Source organism: Diabrotica undecimpunctata, chromosome 1 (assembly GCF_040954645.1).
Source record: "Diabrotica undecimpunctata isolate CICGRU chromosome 1, icDiaUnde3, whole genome shotgun sequence".
In the NCBI taxonomy this organism is placed as follows: Eukaryota; Metazoa; Arthropoda; class Insecta; order Coleoptera; family Chrysomelidae; genus Diabrotica; species Diabrotica undecimpunctata.
In genome coordinates, this window is record NC_092803.1 from 51,460,235 (window position 1) to 51,473,969 (window position 13,735).

Below are 13,735 nucleotides of genomic sequence, written 5' to 3' on the forward strand. Positions count from 1 at the left end.
AACTGTTACCAGTTTGCTGCGCCTATTTGTCTACCATCCTCATCTACACCATCCCTCTATCTGAGTTTTGGCCAACCCCTACTTCTACTTCCCACAGGTTGCGACATAAGGATTCTTCTAGGAGGGTTGTTCTGCTGTGATCTTGCCAGATGTCCTGTCCATCTTAGTCTTTCATTTTTATAAAGGATACTACGTCTTTACCACCAAATATATGTTTATATCTGTGATATATCTCGTAGTTGTACCTCCTTCTCCAAACACCATTTTCACAGATGCCACCAAATATTCTTCTCAGGATCCTTCGTTCAAATATAAGCAGGAGATTTTCATCTGCTTTGGAAATGGTCCATGTCTCCGACCCATATGTCAACACTGGTTGTATAAGGGTTTTGTATATGGTTATTTTTGTTTTTTGGCTTAAGTTTCTGCTTCTCATATGTCTACTCAGTCCAAAATAGCATTTGTTTGCTAGGATTATTATTCGCTTGATTACTTCCGTCATGACTTGGTGATACTTCCTTGGTGATTAGGGAGCCTAAGTATGTGAATTTGTCCACCACTTCAAAGGTAGAATTATCAACCGTGAATTGGTGGCCGATGTTTCTGGTTCTATTGTTGGGTGTTGATGCCATTATCTATTACCGCATACGTACAACCTGAAATATTGATTTTAGAAAAAAAAAATTAAAGAAATCAAAATTGTATTATTTATAATTCTCTCCATTTTTGATTAGATACATTCATGTTGCAACGTTAATAATAAACGTGATAATTCAATAATTATGCTTAACCTCCCTTTCTCCATTAATTCCCTCTTAATTACAAAAAAAAATATAAAAAAGAAATTGTAGGAAATGGCATTTGGAATAATTTGAGTCGTAACCATTTTTATTGGAAGGTTGAAAATAGCGGACATATTGAGCAAAAACAGTTCTCCCTTAAATTCAAGATGTCTGCTAACGCAACGGTGGGATACACTCTTAATTTTTTATTTACACCTCGCTACGTAATATCTAATGTGAATGAGCCTATGTAATGTTAATTCTGCTACAGTCTAGTTAAATTTAATCATTTTTTTTTAAATTTATCAAAACGCATTTTTTGTTTCAGTGTACGTTTTTGTCGGCGAACACATAGCCCTTATCGATTTCGTCAAATGCCTCCAGAGAAGAAAACTTTTGGAGACCGGAGACTACGTTGTCATTTCCGTTGATGATGAGATATATGATCCCAACAGACGGATAAAGTTGATTCGCAGAGGTAAGTTTAATGTCTAAACCATTCCGCTTAAATAACCCACATAAAACGCTTTGGTAATTTGCAGGATAATGTTTATTGGGATAATTGGAGAACCAGTCACAAGGTATTTGGCTTTCTGTATATCGCAGTATTATCTAGTAATGACATGACGTCGAATAGTGGTAGAATAGTGTTTACTACTTTTTACTATTTTTACTGGGAATAAGCCACAATTTTACTTTTAAACGATTTCCTAACTGGAAATCTAAACGTCACAATAATCTTATTTTTAAAGTAAATTGTGGCTTATTCCCAGTAAAAATAGTAAATTCTATTAACATGCCTCAAGAAAAGGATATGTATTTGTATGTATATATATATATATATATATATATATATATATATGTATGTATATATACATATTATACATGTAAATATATTCAGAAAAATAGACTTTATATTTATATAGAACTATAGAATAAAAATTAATTGTTGAGTTAACCTTTCAACTCTAATTTTTTAATTAGGAAATTAACCACTTGCCATATTTTTTATGCTTAGTCAGTGACGGTTAGTGATAATTTTGTTAAGGAGAGTCAATAGTAATTGTAGGAAATATGAAAACGAATTGGTAAGTTTAAGATTGAATTTCAAATAATATGGTTCTACAAGTTATGCACAAAATCGCTTACCTTAAATTGGTGTTTTTTAGGATTTGGTTAATTATGCAGACCCAAATGTGATTACTCAATTCATCACTGCTCAATCACTTCACAACTTTTCATCACCTTTTCGTTGAAATCATAAAGGTCCCTGGCACTTTTGTTATGTAAAAGTGCCAGTTAAATTTGCTGAAATTTTGCACATAGGTAGCTTTGCTAATCAATTGTTTCTATGTTAAAGAGATTCAAAGTGTCAGTTTTTAGTCCATTTCAATAGTACATATTTGTATAATATATACATAGTATCTTCGTAATTGCTTCGTTTTCCGAGATACGGGGTGTTGAAATTTTTCTAATAAACTTACGATTTCCTAATTGTAAAAATAGTTAAGACATGCAAATAAATCAGAGGCGGTTATAACTCGTGATTTGACATACAATTAAAAAAATTATATTCATCATTGGCGTGCATACGGGTAATGGTTTCAATTTATTTAAAGAAAAAAATGATACGACCGAGGTAGTTAAAAAATAATTTTTGAATTCTTTGTTTAATTTGTGACAAAGACCTTACTTCTTTTATTATATAAGGCGCTGTTTTTATGCAAAAATTAATTTTAACATGTATTTTTCATTTCTTTAATACATTCTTAAAAACTGTCTATTACAATACCGTTGAACCAGAACGATAACAGAAAATATCACTAATAAAATTTAATCTTAAATAGGCACGAAACTAAATATAAAAAATATAACTGTAATCAAATAAAAGATTGATATCAAGCACAGTTTATAATTAAATCTTGCCCAAGTACTTTCGCTTCCTAGAGCATCTTCAGGGGCATTTCGTCAATTTTGGCCTATCCGACAAACATGGAATGTTATAAACATTAAATTGTACATTACAATACACTATGCAAGGACAAACAGTTTAAAATTAAAAAAAAAATAGGCGAAGCTACATTACGGTTGGCATCAGGAGAGAGAATTCTCTCATCACGGTGATGGTTGGCATCATTCTCTCTCCTAATGCCAACCATAAAGTAGCTTCGCTTATTTTTTAAAAATTTTTAAACTGTTTGTCCTTGTGTAGTGTAGTGTAATGTACAATTCTATGTTTATAACATTCCATGTTTGTTGGATAGGCCAAAATTGACGAAATGCCTCTGAAGATGCTCTAGGAAGCAAAAGTACTTGGGCAAGATTTAATTATAAACTGTGCTCGATATCTGCCTTTTTTTGATCAAAGTTCAATTATTCGAGCATTCAACCTTATATCAAAAAATATAAGTTGGTATTATATCTCCTTAGTGAGACCCCCTAAAAATTTTTTGTACGCCAATGAACCCTTCTATAATATATCTATCAAAAGTTTCAATAAAGTTTTCGTAACTTTAATGAAAAAAGAAGTCATGATATCTCAACTACTTTTTTTCTATTTCCTCTAGTTTTCGGTATACCCTGCAAAACATACCAATTTGGGACATCCTGTACATGTATGCTAAAAAATGATTAAAAAAATAGTAAACAAAAACGTGGTAATTAAAATTAAAATAGAAAGTAGAGGTTAGCAGATATCACCTGAATAAATTGTGGTCCGGACGCACATAGGGGCATGTAGTTTCTGGACATATAAACAGTAAAAATCAAGAAAAAGGTCAGTTAATATTGACATGCTATTTTTTTAAATAACTGCTCAGTATTTTATTTATGTTATTGGTGAAATAAAAAGTTCTCACCTTTCCAAAAGTTCCAAATCAGTAATTGTGTACAGTAAAAAAATCACTGATATATATATATATATATATATATATATATATATATATATATATATATATATATATAATTAAACTTAGAGCTAAGATTAATATTATTATAAAAATGAATATTAAACTCACCAGTCTTCCGGGTTGAACCGCGTCGATATCCATTTTGCCGAGCTTTCGACATCCTCTCTGATGTCTTCTTCAGGGCTTCCGAGGTCTCAGTCTCCCGAGCCCCCAGACACTACTACACTCACTAGTCACTTCTAGTTCACTCACTAGTTCACTACTACGACTGGGACCAGGGGACGGTTCATTTATACCGTCGATGGTGACGTGGCCTAGGTGGGGGTTAGGGTGGGGATTGGCGCGAGAGTTGGCGCGAACATTTCCGACAGTGGGATTTTGATTCGAAGATGGAGGGGGCGATATTTTGTTTATGAGAGGTCTCCTCTTTCCGAACATTATATATATATATATATATATATATATATATATATATATATATATATATATATATATATATATATATATATATATATATATATATATATATATATATATATATATATATATATATATATATATATATATATATATATATATATATATATATATATATATATATATATATATATATATATATATATATATATATATATATATATAACTGTTTTGGATGGATTGGAGTCAATAAAAGGGCTATTGGTTAACTATTTTTTTAATCTCGAGCTTTCAATTATGTTTACAATTATTATCAAGAGCTAAAAAAGACAAAATATCTTACAAGGTTGAACTAAAAAGAAAAAACAATTTTTGTTAACTTACCAAATAAAAATTAGTTTAGTAAGTAAAAATTACTGCTAATACATCTTCAAAATAATTAATATAAAAATGTTTTAATCTAATAAATGTTTCTCTGAAAATTTTTATAATTTTGAAAACATTTTTTTTAATACAAAAATAATTGAATTTATAAATAAGTTAAAATAGCAACCAATTACAAATAAGCCTCAATGTCATAAATGCCAACATAAAATTTTTATTTTTGACAATTATATTGCCAAAAGTAAAATTTCGTTTAAACATTCTTTTTTGTTTAGTAACAAAAAAGAAGAAGATTTATTCTCCGTTGACAGATGTCTGAAAAAATGTAACAGATATGGAGAATTAAATATGACATTTTACAAGTTTTATATATAAATCATAAAGAAAGAATATAATTATAAATTTTGCTTAGATTTTGAATTTCTGATCTTTTGTTTAAATTATTATCACTTTTGCTAATATAAAACCATTTCCAAAAAAGTCCTTTTAAATTTATTACTTTCACTACATAAAATTTTAATGTTATCAAAATCCATAATATGGTCTTTATCGATTACATGCTCTGCAATCACTTTTGTGAGAAATAATGCGATTTGAAAGATTTCTTCCGGTCTCACTAACATATTCAGCCTCACACTGAGTACAACTAATGCTGTATACTAAATTCGTTTTTTCAAATTTGTCTATAGGATATTTAGTTTTAGAATATAAAGATGAAATAGTTTTGATGTTCTTTGTTGCTATTTTTATATTGTCAATAACCTTTAGTGTTTGTATTAATTTAGGTGTTAATGATGGTATAAAAGGTAGTGAATGATAATAAATGTTCTGATTGTTAGAAGATCTTCAATGCCTTTTGAATGATCTAACTCTTGCAAGTGAAGCTCGGGGTTTGAAAATAAATATCAAGAAGACAAAATCAATGATTATAAGTAGAAATGATTACCCCAACGCAAAGATATATGTCTCTGGAGAAGAAATCGAACAAGTCAGGCAATTCAAACACTTGGGATGTTTGCTGAATGAGGGTTGGGACCCCAAGAATGAAATAAAGAGCAGAGTTGAACAAGCCAGAAATGCTTTTTTGAGGCTTCGTAAGTTTCTGACTGATCGCAAATTGGACTTCAACCTCCGATACAAGATGCTTAAGTGTTACGTGTGGCCTGTTCTCCTGTACGGAATGGAAGCATGGACGTTAAAGGCCAGTTCCATTAACAAACTTGAAGTGTTCGAAATGTGGTGCCTGCGTCGAATGCTCAGAATATCATGGACGGACAGGGTCAGAAATGAGGAAGTACTCAGAAGAGCGGGCTTACAGGATAGGGAACTTTTTAATTATGTAAAAAGTAAGAAGACTGCATACTTGGGGCACATTATACGAGGAGAACGATACACTTTTCAGCAACTGATACTCGAAGGGAAAATAGAGGGTAGGAGAGGTCTCGGACGTAAAAAAATGTCATGGCTGCGCAATATTCGACAATGGACAGGAATCCACAGCTATGAAATGCTTCGCAATGCTGCTAAAAACAGAATTATTTAATCCAGAATATTTAACATCTCACCTGACAAGACGATGTACGGTGGACGCCTACGCAGAAATGCATGGCACCTTAAGAAGAAGAAGAAGAAGATTGTTAGATACAATGTTTTGAGATTGAGCAAAAAATGGTGTTAAGTTATTTATATTACCAATATTAGAAAAAAGCATCCTATGTAGCATATCTGGAGGATAAGAGTTTTCAATTAGAATATTTTTTAATAATTGAAGATCTTCTTGTAGATAATTATTATCTATATTTCTTTTCTTATGTATATTCCTCTTCTTCTTCTTCTTCTCCCTCTTTATAAGCAATTCTACTTATTATTCATTGGCAGATTAATACCTATATGGAATGTTGTCACTCCATCTTTTGCACGTTCGTCCGACACTTCTTCTGCCGATTGGTGGCTTATCTCTTGCTATTTTGACGACACGCTCCCCATTTTGCATATATGTGGTTACTCCATTATTTTTTTCTATTTTGTATCCATTTATTTATACACTGTACGTTACACTTTCTTCTAATGTCTTCACTTCTCTTTCGATCTCTCAGCATATTTCCTGTAATTATTCTCAGTACTCTCATCTCTGCCGTTTCCAGTAGCCTGTGTGTTGTGGCTCTGTCGGGTCTTGTTTCTGAGGCATATGTCATTATTGGTCTTACACTGGCTTCATACATTCCTTATTTCATCATTTACTCATTTCCTTTACAAACCTTAATGACACATTATTAACAGAAGAGGTTGTTTTTATACTTTTAGAAACTATTTTCTAGAAATTAATTCCTGACTTTTGTCCACCTACCGTTTTATGATTGGCACACTATGAGTATGTGCAATTAAGGAGTCTAACAGCGTGGTCTGCTACTTTTTGGACCTAGAATATACTAGCAGATCCAATGCTATGCTTCAATCATCTTTTATAACGAGTTTATATCAAGCATGTGAAGTTGTTGACGGTGTTAGCTCAGCAACAAGATACTGGCCTTCTAAGCAAGAGCACACGAGTTCAAATCTTGGCATCAACAATGACGATTTTTCATTTTTAAAAATGATATGAGCCGTTTACCGTACTTCAAAGGGCACGTATAGCCATCGATCCTTCTGGGCTAGTAAGTGCGCATTGATACTAGCTACTTAAAATAATGTTTGATATGCAATTGTTGCCGGAACCTTTCCGAAAGGATCTTCGCGGTAAAAATTCCATATGATGCAAAAATGTCAAAAAGAAACAAATAGCGACGTTTAATAAACAAGGCAAAATAATTTAAAAAGAAAATAAAGTTGCTTCCAATCAGTGTTTGTCTAGCAAATTAGACATTGTCATGTGCTTTTCTATAATAAAAACCTTTATCTACTTATATAAAAACACTGCATTCCAAACAAATCAGTTTACGCTGAACAACCTCCGTTTACATTTGTTTTTTTACTATCAATGCCAAAACCGTACTCGTAAAAATAATGCTCTTTTTCTCAATTATTTTCAACAGATGTGGGGCTTCGTAATGGATTTTCTTTGTCGATTGGTTTTATGGCTTAATATTATTGAAATGGAACAAATATATATTTCCCTTATATTAGCCTTTGAGTGGTTTCCAACGCCGGGCCGAAATTTGCGGAGAAAGACGACCAACCCCGTCTGGATGATACCGTGTTTACTAAAAAAAGGCTGTCTATTTTCGGTTTTATTGAAAACAACAAAGGACGCTATCAAAAAATTTAATAGTTATCGAAGAAAATAGATTCGATAAACACCGAGATGATATTTCTTATGGGCATTGAAAAACCGTATGTTTTCAATACTGGGTGTTCCGTTATAACGTATAAAAATTTATAGAATTAAAACTGCAACACGATAATATCATGAGAACCATATTAACTGTTTTTATTTTATTTATTTACTTATTGGTCTTAATAGTGTTCATTTAACTTCCGTCAAGTAAACAGGGTATCGATAGCAAATGAATAAAGCGAGAATTACGGGGATCTTTAAAAACCCATTGTGTTAACAAGTTTTTACTTGTCAAATTAAAATTCTATTGTAATAAGATGCAAAAGGTTTTATTCGCTTATAGATGAACAGATGATCAAACTGTTAAATCTTTAAATACTCCGGGCGCTTTTGGAATCTAATGTGAGATGATTTTACTAAAATATAGGAAAAACCAATAATGTTTTCCAACCGCCAACACCAAGTGAGACATTACTTTCTCTACAAAATAAAGTGCCATTTAATGAGCAAAAATTGTAGTGCAAAATAAGCAGAAAAACAAGAAAGAGAAAACTTACCTTGGACGGATTGTTGGGAGTGAAATAAATAATTCGTCCCGATTGCAAAATATTTCGTGTCATCTTTTATTAAATAGTCCAATGTCGAACTTAACTCGCTTTTTGGAAATGAAAGAAATTCCAAGCCTCACAATTTTGTCGCCTGAAGACAAGGCATGCGAAGAGCAATATAAGCGACACACTACTTGGGATATTACTGGTAACCGGCACATCCCGGTACCGACAAAAATTTTTAACTGAGCTGCCACCGTGCTTCGGAGTGCACGTAAAGCCGTCGGTCCCGGCTACGAAAGTAGTCGTTAGGTCATGTTAGGGGCGCTTGCGCGACCTGAAAACTCTAACATTAGACCTTAGCCAGAAGGTTACACGAACTTTACTTTTTTTATTACTGGTAAATACGTCGTAAGGTTGTCATTCAATTACAAAAAACTGAAATTAGGTGATTCATACAATAGCATATTAAAACGTTTTTATTCGCTAGAAAATCTTATTCGTAAAGATCCTACTCTGCAACACGACTATTCTATTTTTTTTTTGACTGACTATGAGAATTTAAATTACATGTCGTATACAAATGATGAAAATAATAAAAAATCGGCTTTTATCTGCTTCATCAAGCAATATTAAAACAAAATAGTCTCACAACTAAACCTCGCGTAGTTTTTGACGGATCTGCACAAACTTCAAAGGGAATATCTCTTAATCATACATTAATGATCAGTCCTAAGTTGCAGGATGACATATTCGTCATTCTTCTTCGTTATCGTTAACATATATTCGTATTAGCATCCAACGTAGAGAAAATGTATCGCCAAATTTCCGTACATGCCGATGACGCTATTTATGAAAATATTTTGTTTCGTAAAAATCCACAAGAACCAATAAAAACGTTCATTCTTATTACTATCAATTACGGTAGCGCTCCGGAATCTTACTCAGCAACTTGAACTTTTAAGCAATTAGCTTAAGATGCACTTCCCCTCGCAGATATCACATTAAACAGAGACTTTTACGTCGATGATCTTCTCATTGGTGCAAAGACTCGCGCAGAAGCTTTAGCTTTGCGAGAAAATCTTATCACATTATTAAAAAAGGGCATCTTCTTCGAAAATGTGCATCAAGTGAGAGCTCTTTAATAGTTGATCAAGATAAGTACGCTGTGAGTACTCACATCTCTCTTGATCACCCAGATGCCACCGTCAAGGCATTAGGAAATCAATGAAATTCTCGCGATGATACGCTATTTTATAGTTCCGGCGTTTCAACTATCAAAATTGTAATAAAGCGTTCTATTTTGTCAGAAGTTGCAAAATTATTCGATCCTCTGGGATTGTTGGTCCCAGTTATCGTATACGCAAACATAATTATGCAAACGTGCTGAAAATCTACAGTAACATGGGATGAGTCACTTTAGCTCGAAATTCATGACTTATGGTTGGCTTCAACCTTATCGAAAATTAAAAATTTTCTCGTTGTACAAAAATACCAAATTCCGTCGATATTCAAATTCACAGATTTTTCAAAGCCAGCGAAAAGCCTTACGGTGGTCATTATTGTCGTTCTGTTGATGCTGAAGAAAATATTTTTGTGTAATTGATGATCTCAATATCGTTACATCGATTAGAGTTATGCGGCGCTGCACTTCTTGCTCGGCAGTCTTTCACGCTTCAGCAGTCTGTTTTAGTAGCAGTACTAATTTTTGATCGGATTCAAAAATCACTCTTCACTGGAAAAATTCCCAGCCGTATCTTCTTCACACATTCGTCGCTAACAGGGTTGCGGAAATACAAAGATTGACTAGTCGGTGTCATTGGTGGCACGTTTTGTCTTTAGAAAATCCGGAAGATTGTATATCGCGCGGTCAGCTTCCCTCAAAATTTTTAGAAAATAACATTTGGTAAATTGGTCCGTCTTGGTTATCGCGAACCCAATCTTCATGGTCAAAAGGAATTTTGGATTCGATCGAAATCCCCGAATTAAAATGGGTATCACCTAAATCGATAAAAATTGTATGCAGGTTTTGTTAAATAATAATATTTTAACAAACAGAGCTCGATGCATAAATTAATTCACGTGATTGCCTATGTTGTCAATTTGTTTTTTGAAGGGAAAAAATAACCACAATCTAAACGAACTTAATGCTCAAGAGCTGAATTTCTCAGAGTTTTCAAAAGAAATGATTTCTTTAAAAAACAAATGTTTATTCTTGGTAGCGGCAAATTGGTGAATTTGAATGCTTTCCTAGATAATAACGGAATTTTAAGAGTAGGCGATAGGCTTGATCGAACCTCCTTATCTGTGTCGCAAAAACATCAAATTTTGCTGCAAGCAAATCATAACATTACTCGATAAATTATGCGTGAAGAACACGTAAAATTAAAATATACTAGTCCGCAAGCCACCTTGTACTCCGTGCGCTAAATATATTGGCCATTAGATGGACACAACGTAACTAGAAAGATTTTGCATCGATGCGTTCCTTGTTTCCTAGTAAAACCACGCGCGGCTAATCATAAAATTTGCATCCTTCCCGAATACCAGGTAACCTTTTCTTAATACCGGAGTTGATTATTGCGGTCCCTTGTTTATTAAGAAAAAGAGGTTCCGCAATTGTAAATGATGAAAAGTATACGTCGTCGTGTATGTATGCATGTCTACACGGGCTGTCCATTTGAAATTAGTAAGCGACTTGACTACCGAAGCCTTTTTAGCTAGCTTCTGCCGTTTTTGTCGGCAACGAGGAAAATGTACCGAAAAGTATTTTGATAACGCTAATAATTTCGTGGAGCAAGTCGCGAGCTGCACGAATTATTTAACTCGTCAGAAATACAAAGTCCATTAAAATACTCGGATGCTGAAAGGTTCGCTTGGCATTTTATACCGCCCAAATCTCCTTACTTTAAAGGAATTTGGGAAACCGCGGTTAAGTCATTTAATCATTTAATCATTTAATTCGCACTGCAGGGAAAACTTTGTTAACATACGAACAATTAGATATTTACAGTATTGAAATAGAGACGATATCAAATTTCCATCCTATTTCTCCTGTGTCGTCTAACCCTAATGACCTTCTTCTTGTTACTGCTGGACATTTTTTGATTGGTGGTCCGATGACAAGCAATCTGGAGACTGACTTTTCAGATATGTCATCAAATAAATTATCAGCGTAGCAGAATGCCCAGAAATTGAAGCAGTACTTATGGAAACGATGCTATAAAGAATATCTTCATCAATTGATCAGCAGCAACAATGTTAATGCTACTGATAATGGAAAAAAGATCGGTGCTTCGGTGTTAATTCTTCAAGACAATTTGCCGCCTTTGCAATGCTCAGCTGAACGCATCACATCTGTGCAACCGGAAGAGGACGGCAGCATCAGAGTGATAACTCTAAAAATCAAACCTGGAGAAAACAAGCACTGCATGAAGAAGTTCGCATCAGTAGTTTAAGGCGGGCGGCATGTTCCGTCTCCTTATATACAAGTTAATTTTATTAGTTAGTTTTTATATCGGTAATTTTTGATGTTCCTTTGTTAAATTTATTGAATTTATACCTGAAATCTCTGATTTCCCTTGTTAAGTAACTTGAAAAGTTAATGTTGACTTTATTAACCTTTCCACTAACATTCTAAATATTTGATAGAAACTCGGCAATTCAACAAATTAAATTCAGTTGATTTTCCAGTTTGAAATCCAGTTCTTGAGATATTATTATAATTGTTCCAATTACTGGTGAAATGTGTGTTGTGAATATTTTCTCAAATAACTTTGGAATTGCATTTAAATTGCAAACTGATATATAATTAGTCAGGTGGGCTTTATTTCTAACCTTATATAATATACTGTTTAAATAACTGTATTCTCAAATTAGGCTATTGGTTATGTTCTAAAAATAGGACTAAAAGGATTTACAACATTAACGAGGTTTTATTAAGGTTAGAGGTTTTAAGTTGTTTAAAATTAAATTTTCTGTCGAAACGTCACCTTCTAAATTCAAAAACATTTTTTTTTGACAAAAATATATTCAAAAAACGAAGCAAAAAACAGAAACACACACGATTTTCTTTTTTTGTTTCATAACTTTTTTCCAAGGGGTGTACGGGGTATAGATATAAGCAATGTTTTACAGAAGAAAAATTACTATCCCTATTCTTTAAAATGAAGTTTTATAAAAGTCTTTAGGATATACAGTATCCGAGATACGATTTTTCGGCATTTACACCACTTTTTAGGACATTTTCCCTAGTTTTTCGCAAACATTGTATATATATATATATATACATATATATATATATATATATATGTTATATATATATATATATATATATATATATATATATATATATATGTACATGTATATATATATATATATATATATATATATATATATATATATATATATATATATATATATATATATATATATATATATATATATATATATAGTCCATCTAATTTACATACCGTTGCACGTCATTATCATTGACAGAGATCGAAGTTGACATAGTTGCCAAAGTATAAAAAAATCCTGAATCCATTTTAAATCAAATAGGTCACATTCATAATTATTGCAAAAGTGGATTATACAACAAAACAAATTAATATTTAATGTAAATAAATAGAAACAGAACAAAATTTAAAAAATATTCTTGTTAAAAACAATTTGTGTCGCTGAGAAGGTAACCGTATGGCGTCATCTCTTTTATTAAGTCAATTTGGTCTCTTTTCTATTTATAGAAAAAAGACCAAATGTTTGTTCTCGTAAAGCAGCTCAACGCTATTTCGAACCTTATCCCAATGGAAGGCAACCAAACCATAAAACTATTAGATCATTGTTCGACATATTAGGCGAAACTGGGTCATTTCATCCCATAAACAGGAATGCTGGAAGACCGAGAGTCATTGATGCGGATATGGAGAACGAAATAATTGTTGTGCGTGTTGCAGAAGATCCAGAAACCAGTACAAGGCTTGTTTATTGGCCACTTGTATAATCAAATCTACGGTGTCAAGAATAGTACGGACAGAAAATCTATATCCGTATCGTTTTACTCCAGTACAGAATCTTTTACCACAGGATTTTCCAGCAAGGCTCCGATTTAGTCAGTTTATGATAGGGCGGCATTTAGACAATCCAATGTTTTATAATAAAATTTTATTTACCGATGAGGCCACATTCACAAGAAGAAGTGTGTTTAACTGGCGCAATAGCCATACCTATGCGACAGAAAATCCTCATGCATTTCAAGAACATCATTTTCAACATGAGTTTTCCATAAATATCTGGTGTGGCATATTTGGGGATTGTCATGTAGGACCACTCGAATTACCAACTAGGCTTGACGGAGTAACGTATCTATATTTTTTGAGAGAAGATTTACCAACTCTTTTAGAAGACATACCTCTAAATTTG

General features: G+C 32.7%; 1 protein-coding gene across 4 annotated transcripts in view; it reads left to right on the plus strand.

The window, feature by feature from the left end:
- The window catches only part of LOC140449253 (guanylate cyclase 32E-like), a 458,979-nt gene that overhangs the window by 249,243 nt on the left and 196,001 nt on the right, over positions 1–13,735 (plus strand). For all 4 annotated transcript variants that reach the window (XM_072542462.1, XM_072542460.1, XM_072542461.1 and 1 more), the window contains exon 5: positions 1,111–1,260. In XM_072542462.1, the coding sequence (XP_072398563.1) occupies positions 1,111–1,260 (150 nt within the window). The remainder of the gene's footprint in view (positions 1–1,110; positions 1,261–13,735) is intronic.